General features: G+C 55.4%; 1 protein-coding gene across 6 annotated transcripts in view; it reads left to right on the top strand.

Moving 5' to 3' along the window:
- Positions 1-15,835, top strand: part of CDC42BPB (CDC42 binding protein kinase beta) — a 96,064-nt gene that overhangs the window by 43,555 nt on the left and 36,674 nt on the right. For all 6 annotated transcript variants that reach the window (XR_011384989.1, XR_011384988.1, XR_011384987.1 and 3 more), the window contains 4 exons: positions 1,480-1,563; positions 2,980-3,075; positions 7,068-7,216; positions 15,406-15,499. Coding sequence is in view for 3 of the 6 variants with exons in the window: in XM_070065425.1 (XP_069921526.1) it covers positions 1,480-1,563; positions 2,980-3,075; positions 7,068-7,216; positions 15,406-15,499 (423 nt within the window). In the remaining 3 variants the exon portion in view is untranslated. The remainder of the gene's footprint in view (positions 1-1,479; positions 1,564-2,979; positions 3,076-7,067; positions 7,217-15,405; positions 15,500-15,835) is intronic.

The raw sequence follows: 15,835 nt of genomic DNA, 5'->3' as shown, positions 1-15,835 counted from the left end.
GTCCCAGCTGCTCCACTTCCGATCCAGCTCTTTGTGGCCTGGGAAAGCAGTGGAAGATGGCCCAAGTCCTTGGGCCCCTGCACCTGCATGGGAAACTTGGAAGAAGCTCCTGGCTCCTGGCTTCGGATCAACACAGCTCTTGCTGTTGCGGCCATTTTGGGGGGTGAACTAGCGGGTGGAAGACCTCTCTTTCTGTCTTTTCCTCTCTCTGTCTCTCTCTCTCTCTCTCTCTGTCTTTCTCTCTCTGCTTCTGCCTTTCAAACTAAATAAATAAACCTAAAAAAAAAAAGGCAGGGAGCAGATGCTTCCACTGCTCAGCTCTGTCTGGCGGCTGTGTTCAGGCGACTGCTGACCCTGCCGCTGGCAGCCAGGCGCACTGAAGTCACTTGCAGCAGTGTCAAGGCAGGAATGTGGGCCAGTGCGTGGCTGACAGCTGAGGATCAGACATAACCGTGCGGTGGCGCAGACATCACCATGGGTGTGTGGGTGTTGATAGTGATGGAAGAGCTCTTTCAAGATTTGGCAAAGACCGAAATATCCAGGAGGACTTCCTGGAAGAGGTGGCCTTTCAGTTTTGCCTTAAGTACATGGCTGACAGTCATGCTGAGTGCTGACTGTGCCTAGCTGGTCTGAGGGTGTGAAATGTAATGACTCAGGTGACCAACACCGCAGTCTTGGGAGGCCAGTCCTGCTCTGATCCCCTTTTGGAGTTGTGGAAACTGAGGCTGAAGTCAGTTTGCCAAGTAGAACACCAGAAACTGCTGCCCCTGTGGAAGAAGATTCCAGATGCAGGAGTTGGCACAGGCACAGATTGGCTAGAGTGAGAGCCAGAAGTGGGAGGGGGAGCTTAGGTGTGAGGGATCGAAGCTTGGGAGTCATGAACGAATTTTGAAACTATTTTTTTTAAAGATTTATTTATTTATTTGAAAATCAGAGTTACACAGAGAGAAAAGGAGAGGCAGAGAGAGAGGTCTTCCATCCGATGGTTCACTCCCCAGTTGGCTGCAACAGCCAGAGCTGCGCCGATCAGGAGCCAGGAGCTTCTTCCAGGTATCCTACGTGGGTGCAGGGGCCCAAGGACTTGGGCCATCTCCTACTGCTTTTCCAGGCTATAGCAGAGAGCTGGATCGGAAGAGGAGCAGCTGGGACTAGAACCCGCACCCATATGGGATGCTGGCGCTTCAGGCCAGGGCATTAACCTGCTGTGCCACATTTAAAACTTTTTGTTTTAAATGAGTCTCTCCAGGCAGAGTACAGAGAGCTGCGTGTTCCCATGGCTTGGGGCGAGAGCTGAGCTGAGCTGAGCCAGGAGGCATTCCAGTAGCAGGATGGTTCCATTGAGTTTTGAGGCACAGGAGGACAAAGCTTTGTCCACGTAGAAAGCTGCTCCTTCCTCGACAGCTCTCGGGCAGTTGGTATTGGCTGTAGCTGTGTTACAGGGTCTGTTAACTTTCTGTTAAACTCACATTTGTGTTTTAGGTTGCTGTTGTCAAAATGAAGAACACTGAACGAATTTATGCCATGAAGATCCTCAACAAGTGGGAGATGCTTAAAAGAGCAGAGGTAACTACCCACGTGGAACAGGGAACAGGCTGCTGGTAGCGTGTGGATCAGGGACAGGCGGCCATCTGTAGAGCAGGGGACAGGCGACTGGCAGCGTGTGGAACGGGGAACAGGCAACCGTCTGTAGAACAGGGGACAGGCGGCCGTCAGCGTGTGGAACAGGGGACAGGCGGCCGTCAGTACTGGTAGAATGGGACAGGTTACCATGTACACACAGAACGAGACAGGCGGCTGTCTGCACCTAGAACAGGGGACAGGCTTCTGCTGTGACACCGTTCCCTGTGGGAGGTAGTCTCATGGGAACTGCTTGTCCCTTTGTGTCAGAATGTCCTCAGCGGGCTGCGGGTCCCCTCCCCGCATGTGATAATTAGTAGAATTGAGGCACATCTACCTCAGTCATTTTCTTTTTAAGATTTTATTTATTTATTTGAGAGGTAGAATTACAGACAGAGAGAGGCAGAGAGAAAGGTCTTCCATCACTGGTTCACTCCCCAAATGGCTGCAACGGCCGGAGCATCCGAAGCCAGGAGCCAGGAGCTTCTCCGGGTCTCCCGTGAGGGTGCAGGGCCCAAGCACTTGGGCCATCTTCTGCTGCTATCCCAGGCCACAGCAGGGAGCTGGATCAGAAGAGGAGCAGCGGGGACTAGAACTGGTGCCCATGTGGGATGCCAGCCCTGCAGGCAGAGGACTACCTACTGCGCCACAGCACCAGCCCCAGTCATTTCATTGTGAAAGACAGACTTAGAAAGTTTCAGAATGAAAAAGGCCACCGAGACTGGTGAGAGAGCCGCTAAAACCCTCGCCCTGAAAGTGCTTTGATTTTTGTTAAGCTTTATAAGCTTTAGATGGAAGAATGAGTTTAAATCTTAGTATGTTGTATGCTCAGTAGAGAAGAAACTGTTACAGTTAAGCCAGAGACTGGTTACTTGCAGAGATGCCAGGCTGCCAGGCAGCGTCGCAGCCTCGCCCCTACGCCACTGGCCGTCCATAATGGGTGACAGCCCTCACCAGTGTGCGGGAGGAAGTCACAGTTCTGGGACGTAACGGACTCGGGTCGCTAACCAGATGTGTGTGCTTTCGGCAATGGTGTGAGACAGGGCGCACCCCACAGGCAGCTGCAGGAGCTGGTGTGGCCCTGGGCTGGAGGAGTCCATGTGCAGGGTGGGCGGCTCTGGAGAAGCGGCGGGGCGAGAGGCTGCGTGCCTTCTCTGGCCCGTGACGCCGTCCAGGCCAGCACCCTGGGACTGCAGGGGGCATCCAGGGCCAGGGTCCCTTTGGCCCAGGGGAGATGAAGACCAGGCTCCGTGCAGCCTGGGGAGCTGGTGATGCTGTCCCTGGAGCTGTGTCACAGCAGAGCCCCCCCAGTGCTGGGGATTTCCGGGTGAACACGGGCTGACCGTCCCCTCGCCCTTGCAGACCGCTTGTTTCCGAGAGGAGCGGGACGTGCTGGTGAATGGCGACTGCCAGTGGATCACCACGCTGCACTACGCTTTTCAGGACGAGAACTACCTGGTAGGCACCGGTGCTGGGGGCTGAGGGGCCTGGGGCGCTGGGGGCCGGGTCCGGGAGGGTTCAGTATTTGCACTGCTCTGTGCTGTCACTGCAGAGTGAGCTTGAGAAAGCCTTGGGTGAGTAAGTGAGTTCCCTCTGATCTCTGGGTTTGTTACGTTTGGGTGACGTTTCCTGTCCTCAATCCCACAGAAGGCTAAGAAACTGCCGCGGGAACTTGAAGGCCCCGGCTCTGGCCCCATGGGCATCCCTCCCTCTGCCTGGTGGGTCGCCAGCAGGGCCCCTGCGCCAGCCTGCAGGCCTCGTCACTCAGGCTGGGTAATGCTTGTTTCTGGCTCATGTCATCTGTTTATTCTTCGGAGTGAGCTGGGCCCACTTCTTTTTATATAAAGGGATTCTTACACTTTTTTTAATATATAAGATTTGTTTATTTTGAAAGTCAGAATTACAGAGAGAGGGAGAGACAGAAAGAGGTCCTCCATCTGCTGATCTACTCAGCAGATGGCTGTAGTGGCCAGTGCTGGGCCAGGCCCAGGCCGGAAGCCTCATCTGGGTCTCCCGTGTGGGCAGCAGGAGCCGAGACCCTTGTGTTAAGCCACTGCCTGTGCTGCTGGCATCCTGTGAGGACCAGTTCAAGTTGCAGCGGTTCCACTTCCGATTCAGCTCTGTGCTAATGGCCCCAGTGCTTGGGTCCCTGCACCCATGCGGGAGACACAGATGCAGCTCCTGGCTCCTGGCTTTGGCCCAGTCCAGCCCTGGCCCTGGTTGGTTCCCCAACCAGTGGATGAAAATTTTCTCTGTGTGTCTCTCTCTGACTCTTCCTTTCAAATAAATAAAGAAATATTAAAAAAAAAAAAAAATACGGTATACAAGGGGCTTCAAAAAGTTCATGGAAATGCTGATTTTTAATTTTTTTTAAAAGATTGATTTATTCACCGGGTTCTAGTCCCGGTCGGGGCGCCGGATTCTGTCCCGGTTGCCCCTCTTCCAGGCCAGCCCTCTGCTGTGGCCAGGGAGTGCAGTGGAGGATGGCCCAGGTGCTTGGGCCCTGCACCCCATGGGAGACCAGGAAAAGCACCTGGCTCCTGGCTCCTGCCATCGGATCAGCGCGGTGCGCCGGCCACAGCGCGCCGGCCGCGGCGGCCATTGGAGGGTGAACCAACGGCAAAGGAAGACCTTTCTCTCTGTCTCTCTCTCTCACTGTCCACTCTGCCTGTCAAAAAAAAAAAAAAAAAAAAAAAAAAGATTGATTTATTCAACAGTCAACAAGCAGAACAACGGAGAGGAGCAGGTCGGGGCAGGGGAGAAAGAGTAGGCTTCCGTTTACCGGTTCACTCCTCCTATGCCATATGCCTGGGGGTCAGGCCCAAGCCAGGAGCCAGGAATTCAATCTGGGTCTCCCATGTGAGTACTTGGGCGGCCTCCCAGGTGCATTATCGGGGGCTGGAATCAGGGTCAGGGTGGAGACTGGAACCCAGGCTCTCTGGTAGGGAAGGCACACGTCTCAACACCGTGGCCTCTCGCCGGTGCCTGCTTCCCGTTTCCTCTTCTGCTGAGAAGTGAGCGGGGTTGGCAGGGAACTCCAGGCAGTGTGGGTCTGCACAGAGGACGATTGTGGCTTCTGTGTTGTTTCTATGAGTAGCATGCTGCTTCCTGAGACATTGGACGTCACCAGGTTTATCCTGAGCTGAGAGGCGTCAGTTAGGACTCCTGGTGAGAGTCGTGGCATTGCCCGTTGGAAGGGCGGTGCGTGTGGCTGGGCTTGGGTGGGCGTCGGTGCCCTCAGCACGCAGAGCTGGGTCATGGTGTGGTTCCTGCTGTCGGTGTCCAGCTCTGCATGTCGTAGAAAGTCAGCCTGTTTTTCCACTGCGTGTGTCATGGAACAGGGGAAATAACTGGTCTTGTTCTTACTCCAAAAATAAGTTTGTGCTTCTCTGCCTCCTAAGCCATGGCCGTCGACTCTTAGAGAATTGTTTTCCAGAAGACCACCCCCCGGATTAGCACTGCTGTGTAGGCTTGTTTGTCTTTGCAGGTTTCTAGGCAGATGTGAAAACCATGGGGGCCCAGCTCGCTGTGGTGCCCGACTTGCTGCTTTAGGGACCTGAGGTCTTGGCTGCTACTCCCGCTGCTCTCCCTCACCCCCACACACCCGTCCGCTGCTCTCCCTCACCCCCACACGCCCGTCCGCTGCTCTCCTGCCCCACAGTGCCTCCAGGATCCATCCTGTGTCCTCCCTCTCCACTGCCCTCTGCACACGGCACCCACACAGGGCCCTCTCTGCTCCCCGCCAGGCACGGCCACCATTTCCACCTGCCCCTGGCCTCTCTGCACTTCCCTTTGGAGCACAGCCTGGCCGCCCCCCAGGCCCTTGCTTGGGCGTCCACCAGCTGGGTGCTCCGTGCTTGGCCATTCCCCGGGCCTGCTGTTTCCATGGCTTTTCTCACTCTCTGGCCTTTTCTACTAACTGAGCTCCGAGGAGCAGGAGGTTCCAAGGGGGTGACTGTGGTGAGAGTGAGCCAAGGAGGCAGGGGCCAGCTGGCCAGGCCACCCTCTACCGTTTAGTGTGTCAGGAGGCAGGCGAGGTGCGGGAGAGGCAGCGTCCTGGTCCCTGTGGGCGCCTGCCCCGCCCTCGTGGGAAGAGCTGGCAAGGAGGGAGGCCGTAAGCTGCCCTCTGCTGAGGGGCTGCGTTCGGGGACGGTCTTGGGAGATCTGTCTGAGAACAGCCCGGAGCCCGCCTCTCCCACACAGGCCCCACAGCGGGCGGTTGGTTGGGACGTGCTGAGCAGGATGTTACCTGAATGCCAGCGGGGGCCTGCACAGCACCTGAGGAGTGGGAAGAGGGCAGCTCATGTGCTTGAGGGCCCAGCACAGGCTGGTGACACCGAGCAGTGGCCCTTAATGAGTTGAAAGGACCAGGACGTGGCATTCCCTGCCTGTGAACGAAGGCTAGCTGGGCAGCCAGAGGAGATGGCTCGGGGCGGCGCTGGCAGCTCCCCACACCTGGGCTCCAGGGAAGCCCCATGACCCTGGCCGCCACCCTGACCTGGGCTTCTGGCTCCTGGAGGTGTGCCCGCCAGGACTTCTGAGCCCTCAGCTTCAGGGCCTGACCCACATTTGGTTTTGTTTTTAATTTTATTTATTTGAGAGGCCAAGCTCCTGTCTGCTGGTTCACTGCCTAAATGCCTACAGAGGCCAGGACTTGACTGAGGGCAAAGCCAGGAGCAAGGAGCTCTGTCTAGGTCTCCCATAGGGTGACAGGGACCCAAGTACACGAGCTCACTGCTGCATCCCCATGTCCACACCCACAGCGAACTGGAACTGGAACGGAATCAAACCCAGGTTCTCTGGGTCCTAACTGGCATCTGAACCGCAAGGCCTGAGGCCCACCCTAGCTTGAGCCTTCTGAGAAGCAGGGGGTCAGGTGGGCCTCCGTGTGGGCTCACGTGGGGCCTGCAGCGCCTGCCCCTGGCCGGCCTGTGGTGCTGTGGTGAGTGAGCTCCTGTAAGGCGGGGCGAAGCCCTGTGAGCAGCTGGCTCTTCTCCCGTTGCTCTGACTTCTCGTTAGGCAACAGCTTCTGTGATTTGTCCATAGGAGGGAACCCGCTAGTGCTTATCCTTCGGTCCTGGGTGGCAGCATCTCGCCAGGAGGAGCTGCTGATGCACCAGTGGTTTTGGGTCACTCTGCTGCCGCGCCCCGAGGGCCTGCAGACATATGTCCGCCCAGCAGGGCTAGCTTGACGGGCAGAACTGGGCTCTGCTTTGGATCGTCCGCGTCAGAACGCTGCCTGCAGCCTCACACCTTGCACCCATTTCCGCTTCCTTCATGTCTTCTCTGCCCTGTGCATAACTTAACATTGCAGCTGCATTGCAGGGAGTTTGTGTTCCGAGAGGAGGAATCCTGCGAGACCAGGAGCCACGGAGCCCCTGGGGGAGGCGTGGCCTCGCTGTGGGCTCCCTGGTGACAGCCGCGTCTTCTCTTCTCACCCGACCCTGCAGTACTTGGTCATGGATTACTACGTGGGGGGCGATCTGCTGACCCTGCTCAGCAAGTTTGAGGACAAGCTTCCGGAGGACATGGCGAGGTTCTACATCGGTGAGATGGTGCTGGCCATCGACTCCATCCACCAGCTCCATTACGTGCACAGGTAAGCACACCTGCGAGCGCCCCAGGCCAGGGCTCCCCAGGAAGCCACTCTGAGCCCCCTGGAGCAGCTGCCACACGGGGTGATTCACCCCAGCCTCTTTGGACCCCAGCGTCTGTCGGTCTAACTGTTGTGTCTAACTCTGGCAGCGGAAGCCACCTTGACCTCTGACCTTTATGTGACAGTGGCTCTGCTTCCCCGCCTGTATCCCCTCCCCAAAATGCCTGCCATCCCCGTGCCTCGTGTTGGATCCCCACTGTGTCTCCATCGTCTCTGCCCTGTTCTTCAGTCTGTCCTGTGACCCCACGAGAGCCTGCAGTCCTGAACCCGCGGAGCACTCGGAAGGGTGTTGGGGTCAGCAGCAGGGGGGACTTGGCTCGGTGCCTGTCCCCTCTGCAGGGAGGCAGCTCCGTAAGTCCCAGCTGCCGTGACTTTTACATGGATCTCATTCTGAGACTCCAAGGTTCAGTCCTGGAGTTGGTTTTTTTTTTTTTTTTTTTTTTTGACAGGCAGAGTGGACAGTGAGAGAGAGAGAGAGAGACAGAGAGAAAGGTCTTCCTTTTGCCGTTGGTTCACCCTCCAATGGCCGCCGCGGCTGGCGCGCTGCGGCCGGCGCACCACGCTGATCCGATGGCAGGAGCCAGGAGCCAGGTGCTTTTCCTGGTCTCCCATGGGGTGCAGGGCCCAAGCACCTGGGCCATCCTCCACTGCACTCCCTGGCCACAGCAGAGGGCTGGCCTGGAAGAGGGGCAACCGGGACAGAATCCGGCGCCCCGACCGGGACTAGAACCCGGTGTGCCGGCGCCGCTAGGCGGAGGATTAGCCTAGTGAGCCTCGGCGCCGGCCTTTATTTTTGTTTTTATAAAGTTTCATTTTTCCCTTTTTTAAAGATTTATTTTATTTATTTGAAAGACAGAGTTACAGAGAAAGGTAGAGACAGAGAGATTCCATCCGCTGGTTCACTCCCCAGATGGCTGCAATGGCCAGAGCTGTGCTGACTAGGAGCCAGGCGCTTCCTCCAGATCTCCCACGCGGGTGCAGGGCCCAAGCACTTAGGCCATCCTCCACTGCCTTCCCAGGCCACAGCAGAGAATGCGGTTGGAAGGGGAGCAGCAGGACTCGAACCAGCACCCCTAAGGGATGCCAGCACTGCAAGCTGTGGCTTTACCTGCTACGCCACAGCACCGGTCCTGAGTTTCATTTTTTTTGAAGTGATTTTATGGTAATAGTTCTTAAAAGTCAAGTAGTTCTATAGAGCTTCTAACAAAAAAGGAGCCACCCTGCCCGTCCCATCATGGTCCCCTTGCTGCAGTCACGGTGTGGACTTGTTCCTCCCCAGTCCCTTCATTTCCTGAATAACAGCCTGGCCTGCCCCTTCTGTTGGTGTTAAATGACATTGATTAAAATGGGGTTTAGCTCTCATGCATAAATCTCTCTCTCCCCCTCTCCCACATGGTCTCAATTAGTAAAATAGCAATTTCTGTTAAATCGGTATTTTGTGTTTATAATATAATGATTGCATAAATATTAAAACTGAGCATTGTAGTATATGATACAAGTTTTTCTTTCCTTTGAAGTTAATAATATTCTTGCTTTTCATGATCATCCTTTTCTGTGTAACCATTGCTAATTATCCCTAAATATCAGGGACAAATTACCCAGCTCCCAGCCCAGGCCTCCCAGGCGGCTGTGGTCTGAGTTCCCCCATCAGCCTCGGTGGCTCTTGGCCTCACCGTGCCGTGCCCATCCCGAGACTGTTTGCCGGGAGAGAGCCCTCCTTTCTGGGCCTGGATCCTTGTTTTCTGAGTCATCTTCCCTTCTCTGGCTTATTTCCTTTTTGGGTAGCACACCTCGTCAGTGGCCTCTGGAAAAGGGGTGTGAGGTCATTTTTTGGACATCTTCTGTTCCTTCCACCCACGACTGTGATGGTCATCCACAGAGTGGAGCTTGGGGTGTAGATTCCAGGGCTGCTGCCCCAGGGACACACCGCCGCTTTGCGAGCTGTGAGGTTCCAGGCAGTGCCCTTCTGTCAGTGTGGCCTCTGTGTAGCGGAACCACTTCCTGTGGTTCCGGAACTCAGGTTTCCTGCTCTGTCTTCTTGACGAGGCATCCCCCGACACACAGCCCAAGGTCCAGGGGCGTCAGCCTGACCGCTCTGCTGGTCGTTCACACCTCTGTCTCCAAGGTGAATGCTTCCTCTTGGTTTGCATTATTGGCTGGACCTCCAGACGCAAAGACTTGAAAATACGGAGCTCTTATCCCCCGCCCTCAGACCCGGTGCCTAGACAACCCAGTCTAAAAAGAGAACAAAGTTAGATTGTGTGGGCAGCCCAGCTACAGGAGCCTTGGAGGGGTGCTGTGAGGGGCTGGAGGCTGCTCCAGCAGGGCCGCACCCCTTCCCGGGTTGCCTTTGTGTTGTGATTGTGGATGGTACCCTCTGTGCCCCCAGCTCTGCCTGGTGTGGGCAGCGGGGACCCCAGGAAGGACAGCTCACCAGGAGAGCCTTGCAGCCAAAAGCAGGACGGGGCACTGGGTCTCCGCAGAGGCCCAGGTGTGCTGCCCGGATGAAGCAAGAATGGGATACAAACCTAAGGAAAGGAAAGGATCTCAGAAAACAGAGATGCGGGAGAATAACTTGCGAAGAAGGCAGAAGATGTAGAAGAAATCCGAGCAAGGCAGGAGCTGGAGAGTGAAGCTGAGGGGTCCGAGGGGCTCGGGAGCCACCCCCGCCGCGTGAGAGCACTCCCTTTGTCGGTCAGCAGGAAGCGCCTCCCTGCGGACCAAGACCAGCCTCCCTTCTCAGCAGACCAGAAAGAGGGGGTGGGAAAAGCCAAGCCAAGGCAGCGGCCCCTCCGCCCAGCCTCTCTTAACCGGAGTCACAGCAGCCCAAAGAAGGGCAGTTGGGGGCAGCTTCTCAGCAGACGCCACTGCTGGCCCCCACATCCCCCTCCTCTCGCCCCTACCTCAGCCCCCATAGCTCTCCTTCCTGCTGCAGCTGGGACTTTAGCAAGCACAGGCAGGGTCACTGTTTGTGAGTTTGGGGAGATAACTGGTGCTTGGTGCTTACCCAGATGTCATGGCGGACAAGTAAGTTTTCAGAGAGGAGCTGTGGCTGATTTGAGTTTGGTTATACTGACCTGACTTAACTGCTATTCTGAGAAGGGCTGAGACCGCTAGCCATGGCAGTTATCCTAGAATCTGTGTGTGACGGGGCATGGAGGAGTGTGTGAGATCGGTAATGCATTCATTGGCGGCCAGCAGCCGTGTGAGAAGCCCCGCACTGCTCCCGGTCCCTGCCCCTGCCCCTGCCCCTGCCCCTGCCCCTGCCCCCGTCCCCGCCCCCCATGGTCATTGGAGCTTTTCTGCAGTGGTGGATTGCTCAGTAGTCCGTGCTGTGCCGTTCACGGCCGCCATCCACATGTGGCTACTGAATACTCAAAATGTGGCTGTGCAGCTAAGAACGGAATTCTTCATTTTATTTAGCTTAACTTAAACCTCAATAGCCATGGTGGCTAGGGGCTGCCGTAAATCGTCTTGGCCTGTTTTAAAATATTATATTCTTATTTAAATATTATGACTAAGATATCAGAATTATTAAAATATTTACTTATAATTTTCTTAATTTAGAGAGGGAGTATGAGTGCAGACCTAGCTCCCAGCCTCTGGTTGCTCCCTGAATGCCCACAACAGCTGAGCTAGGCTGGGGCTGAAGCTGGGAGCCGAACTCAGTCCAGGTCTCCCATGGGGGTGGCAGGGTCCCAGCCCCTGGAGTCAGGAACTGGAGCTGAGTGTCGGCTCTGATGTCGGATGCAGGAGTCTTAAATGAGGTGCTAGTTATTAGACCAGATGCTTGCCTACTCTCAAAAGGGCTGACTTGAGATTTACACAGATTGCAAGAACAGTACGCAGGACACCCACCTAGCGTCTCCCAGGTGCACCTGATGTGAATGTTGCCCTCCTGTACACACACAGACACACAGCGTGTGCGGTTTTCTCTTCACTTGTGTGCTGGGTGTTCCTGTGCGTGGGCCGCGTGACTTCTGGAGACTGGATGCCCCGGGAGGGTTTGTTCCTGTTCCTTCCTGAGTTCAGGTTTTGTCCAGTAACCCAGGGGCGTCTTTTTGGAGAGTGCAGTCTGGGGTCACACGTTGCGTTTCCGTGTCTTGTCTTCTTAATCTCTTCTTCCTCTGTGTTTGTGATGCTGGAGGAGACGCCTGGCAGCTGTGGTGCGGGTTTCCCTCCTGTTTCCCTCCTGTGCAGAGCCCCTGTCTCGCCTGCTGTGCTCTGGCCTTGCAGCAGAGTGTGCAGACTTCGGAGTTTCTGTCTTCTGGTGGATGAGAGAAGTAGAAAAAATACTTTTTCACCTTTCCTAAACACTTGAACATAATTTTTATTTTTTTAAGATTTATTTTTATTTGAAAGGCAGAGCAACAGAAGGCTAGGAGAAACGGGTGGAGGGAAGGGAAGTGGAGAAAGACAGATGCACAGACTCAGAAAGACGAATCTGCCAGCTGTTGGTTCACTCCCCAAATGACCGAGACAGCCAGGTCTGGGGCAAGGCTAAAGTCAGGAGCTAGGAGCTCCATCTGGGTCTCCCACCCGGGTGGCAGAAGCTCAAGCACTTGGGCCATCTTCTGCCTCCCAGGTACATGTGCAGGGCGCTGGATCAGAAGCCGCGTAGCTGGGACTCAAACTAGGGCTCTGGTATGGGATCCTGGTGTCACAGGCTGTGGTTTAACCCGCTAAGCCGCAACACTGGCCCTGTTTTCATATGTTTGTGTGTGGGTGTGCTGTATGAGATGTTTATTTCATGGTTTTACCATGTGTCTATCCCTTCTTCCCTTTAATTGTTAAAAAGTATTTGTCTCATCCACTGGTTCACTCCCCAGGCACCTGCGACAGCTGGGGCTGGATCAGGCTTAGGCTGAGTCTCCCGGTGGCGGCAGGGGCCCACGTTCTTGAGCCCATGAGCGACACGAAAGCACAGGCACTGCGTGTGTGGGCTCAGCGCAGGAGCTCGCGAGCCCCCCCACCCCCCCACCCCCAGGCTCCACTCGGAAGGACGTGCTAGCTCGTAGACAGAACAGCCCAGCCACTTGGAGAAGCTGGGCGACAAAGACGTGTCGCTCCCCCTCTTCGTGGAGGAACGACACAGGACCCTGCACTGTTCTTTTGTCTGCTCGGCCCTCCCCAGGTTTGCTGCTGGTTCTTCCCGGGTTGGCTACCGACCCTTCCACCTCCGTGGAAGGGCGGTTCCCCCTGCCACTTTCCCCACTTCCGCGGGGGAGCGGCACACCGCCGGCCGGCCGGCTCTCTCGGGGGCTGCACAGGTGTTCCTTCAGATAGATGTTCCCGGTGCATGTTGTCTCTCTCCTCCTTTATAGTCCTCTTCCACCAATCCCAACTCTGCTACCCACACGCCGAGTACGCTGCTCTCCTCCAATCAGGAGTAGGTCCTGCTGTTTATTGGTTGAACTGGAGGCAGCTGTGTAGAAGCTGCTTCTCCCTTCTCAGCGCCATATTGTGGGAGAGCAGATGCATAGAATAAGTCTTAATTCCAGTAACTTAGTCTAGTCCGGGTTGCTCCCCACAAGACGGTATTTCAAATCGCCGAGGAAAGAACGACACAAAGTCAGCCCCGTGACGACCAGAAAGCCATTTAGTTACGAGACAGAATCTGAGGGGCCCTCTCAGTCTATACGTTCAGCTCCTTTGTTTATTTCTGGAAAGTTCTTTTAGATTACAGTTTCCAATTTTTTAAAAAGATTTATTTATTTTTTTGAAGAGTTATAGAGAGAGATCTTTCATACTCTGATTCACTCCTACAGCAAATGGCTGCATTGGCCAGGGCTGGGCCAAGCCAGAGCCAGGAGCCAGGAGCTTCCCCCAGGTCTCCCACAAGGGTGCAGGGGCCCAAGCACTTGGACCATCTTCTAGTCTTCTTGCCAGGGCATTAGCAGGAGCAGGATTGGAAGTGGAGCAGCCGAGATTTGAACTGGTGCCCACGTGGGATGCTGGCACTGCAGGCGGCGGCCTCACCTACCACGTCAGCCCCCGTTTTTGTTGTTTTCCTCAGGGACTCCAGTTAAGTGTGTGTTGGGCCATTTTTCCCATCCTCCCTTTCAGTCTCCTGCCGTTCGCTCATGCTTGTTGCTTCCCCGTTTCTTTGCCTTTCATTCGACTTTTCTCTGAATTTATCTTCCTTTGAGGATCTTATGATTTAGTCTTCGTTTCCGATAAGATTTTTTCCTGCTATTCCTTCCCTGAGTTAAATCAGCTGTTTCTGTTTTCTTCCTGCTTCTGTCCAGTTCTTTTTAAAAAAGTTCATTGTGGAATTTTGTTTTGTTTTGTTTTGTTTGCGTGTTTTTGAAGGCTTTCATTTCAGGGTGAAGAGCTGTGCTCCAGTTTTCTTTTGCCCATGGATTTTTTTTTTTTTTTAAATCAGCATTCACCTTGATACCTTTGATTCTTTTTTAAAGATTTATTTTATTTATTTGAAAGGCAGAGTTACAGAGAAAGGGGGACAGAGAGAGAGAGAGAGAGAGAGAGAGAGAATGCTTCCATCCTCTGGTTCACTCCCCAAATGGCCACAATGGCAAAACCAGGAACTTCTGGGTCTCCCAGCTGTGCCGTCTTCCACTGCTTTCCCAGGTGCATTAGCAGGAGCAGGATTGGAAGTGAGCAGCTGAGACTCGAACCAGCGCCCATGTTGGGCTGGGGCATGGCAGGCTGTGGCTTTACCCTGCTGCGCCGCAGCACCTGCCCGGGCCTGTGGGTTTGTTTCTGGCAGGAGCTGTTGCCCCCTCCCATTCGTGTTGGGAACACTTGGTCGGCCTGTTGTTCCCGGTGAGGCTCCGTGCCCCTCGTCCTGCAGGTGGGTGTCGAGGTGGCTGCTGCTCTGGCCAGTTGTAAGCAGCTGCTGACAGCACACTTGTGCTGGTCTTGTACTGGATGTCTTCTTTTGCCTTCACTTTTACATTTTATTTGTTTCTTTATCTGAGAGACAGAGAAACACAGAGAGAGAGAGAGGGAGAGAGCAAGCGAGTACTCAGTCCCATTCGCAGGTTCATGCCCCCGATGCCCACGACAGCCGGGAGTCTGAAGTTTGGAGCTGCGAGGATGTCAGGAACCCGGTTACTTGAGCCATCGACTGCTGCCTCCCAGGATCTTCATTAGCAGGAAGCTTGAGCCAGGAGCTGAGCCGGGACTGGAACCCAGGCACTTGGACGCCGGACACAGGACACAGGTGTCCTGACAGAGCCTAATCACTGGGCCAGATGCCCACTCGTGCCTTTCGGGTTTACTCTGGGGCAGGCATTGTAGTGTGGGGAGCTAAGCTGCTGCCTGCAACGTCAGCACCCCGTATCTGAGTGCCAGTTCGTGTCCCGGCTGCTCCACGTCTGATCCAAGTCCCTCTGATTGTGCCTGGGGAAGCGGCAGAGGATGGCCCAACTAGTTGTCTCTGTCACACACACACACACACACAGCCCGTCCCACCCTTAGAAGAGGCCCAGATGCACCTACAGGCTCCTAGCTTTGGCCTGGCCCAGCTCAGGCCCTCGTAGCCATATGGGGAGAGAACCAGCAGATGGACAACTCTCTCTCTCTGTCTCTGTCTCTAATTCTGCATTTCAAATAAATAAATAATCTTCTCTTTTTTGATAAGTTTTCTCCCTTCCATACTGTTCAGTCAGTTTTTGAGGCCCAGGCCCCGATGTCTGTGCCCCACCACACGGGTTAGGAAGGACGCGGATGGGTAGTCAGGAACTCGCACTCTGAACAGCGCAGCTCGCTCCACGCCTGTAGGTCAGCTGGCGTCAGGTTGGCTCCTGGCCCCTGCCCAGCTCCGCTCCACGCCTGTAGGTCAGCTGGCGTCAGGTTGGCTCCTGGCCCCTGCCCCGCCCAGCGCCCTCTTCCACAGAGGCCCCCGCCCCGCTGCTCCTCGTTCCTTACCTCGGCTTGTCTCCTTCCTGGGGCTCCCCACAGCTTGCACCGTGCCCTGCTGTGCAGGTGGAGAGGCCCAGATCCTGCGTTAGCTGGGTTGGAGTGAGACTGCCGCCCCTGGGGACAGACTGCGCAGGTGGTCACGTGGCTGTCACAGCCAGCGCCCAGCCCACTCTCCCCTGGCCGGGGACTTGACCGCCTCGTGTGTGGCCCAGAGACAGCTCATTTGTGCGTGTGTTTTGTGACAGGGACATCAAGCCTGACAACGTACTTTTGGACGTGAACGGCCACATCCGCCTGGCCGACTTCGGGTCGTGCTTGAAGATGAGCGACGATGGAACTGTAGGTTCTGTGTGCTCTGTTTGTTGTGGGTCTGCCTTGTGGTCAGAAAGGGCTTTGCACTGAATTTGAGTAACAATTGAGAAGCCAAGTTTATTAGTGTGATTAAGAAATGAGTCCTCTTACAAACATTTTTACTGTTTTTTATGTTCAGAAAAGTCACATGGGTGCCTTTTAAAATGGGGAGTTTTCCGGCTTCCCCAAACCCTGAAGCATGAGGGCGGCTCCCACCCCGTACGTGCCCTGTCCAGGTGGTCAGGTGGGCGGCCCCGCTGTCGGCCCTGGGTTCCTGGCAGGTGGGCGGCCCCGCTGTCGGCCCTGGGTTCCTGGTCAGGTGGG

This window comes from Oryctolagus cuniculus, chromosome 20 (genome assembly GCF_964237555.1).
Source record: "Oryctolagus cuniculus chromosome 20, mOryCun1.1, whole genome shotgun sequence".
NCBI classification, from domain to species: domain Eukaryota; kingdom Metazoa; phylum Chordata; class Mammalia; order Lagomorpha; family Leporidae; genus Oryctolagus; species Oryctolagus cuniculus.
Note: the sequence above shows the minus strand (reverse complement) of the source record. Positions and strands in the feature narration are given on the sequence as shown.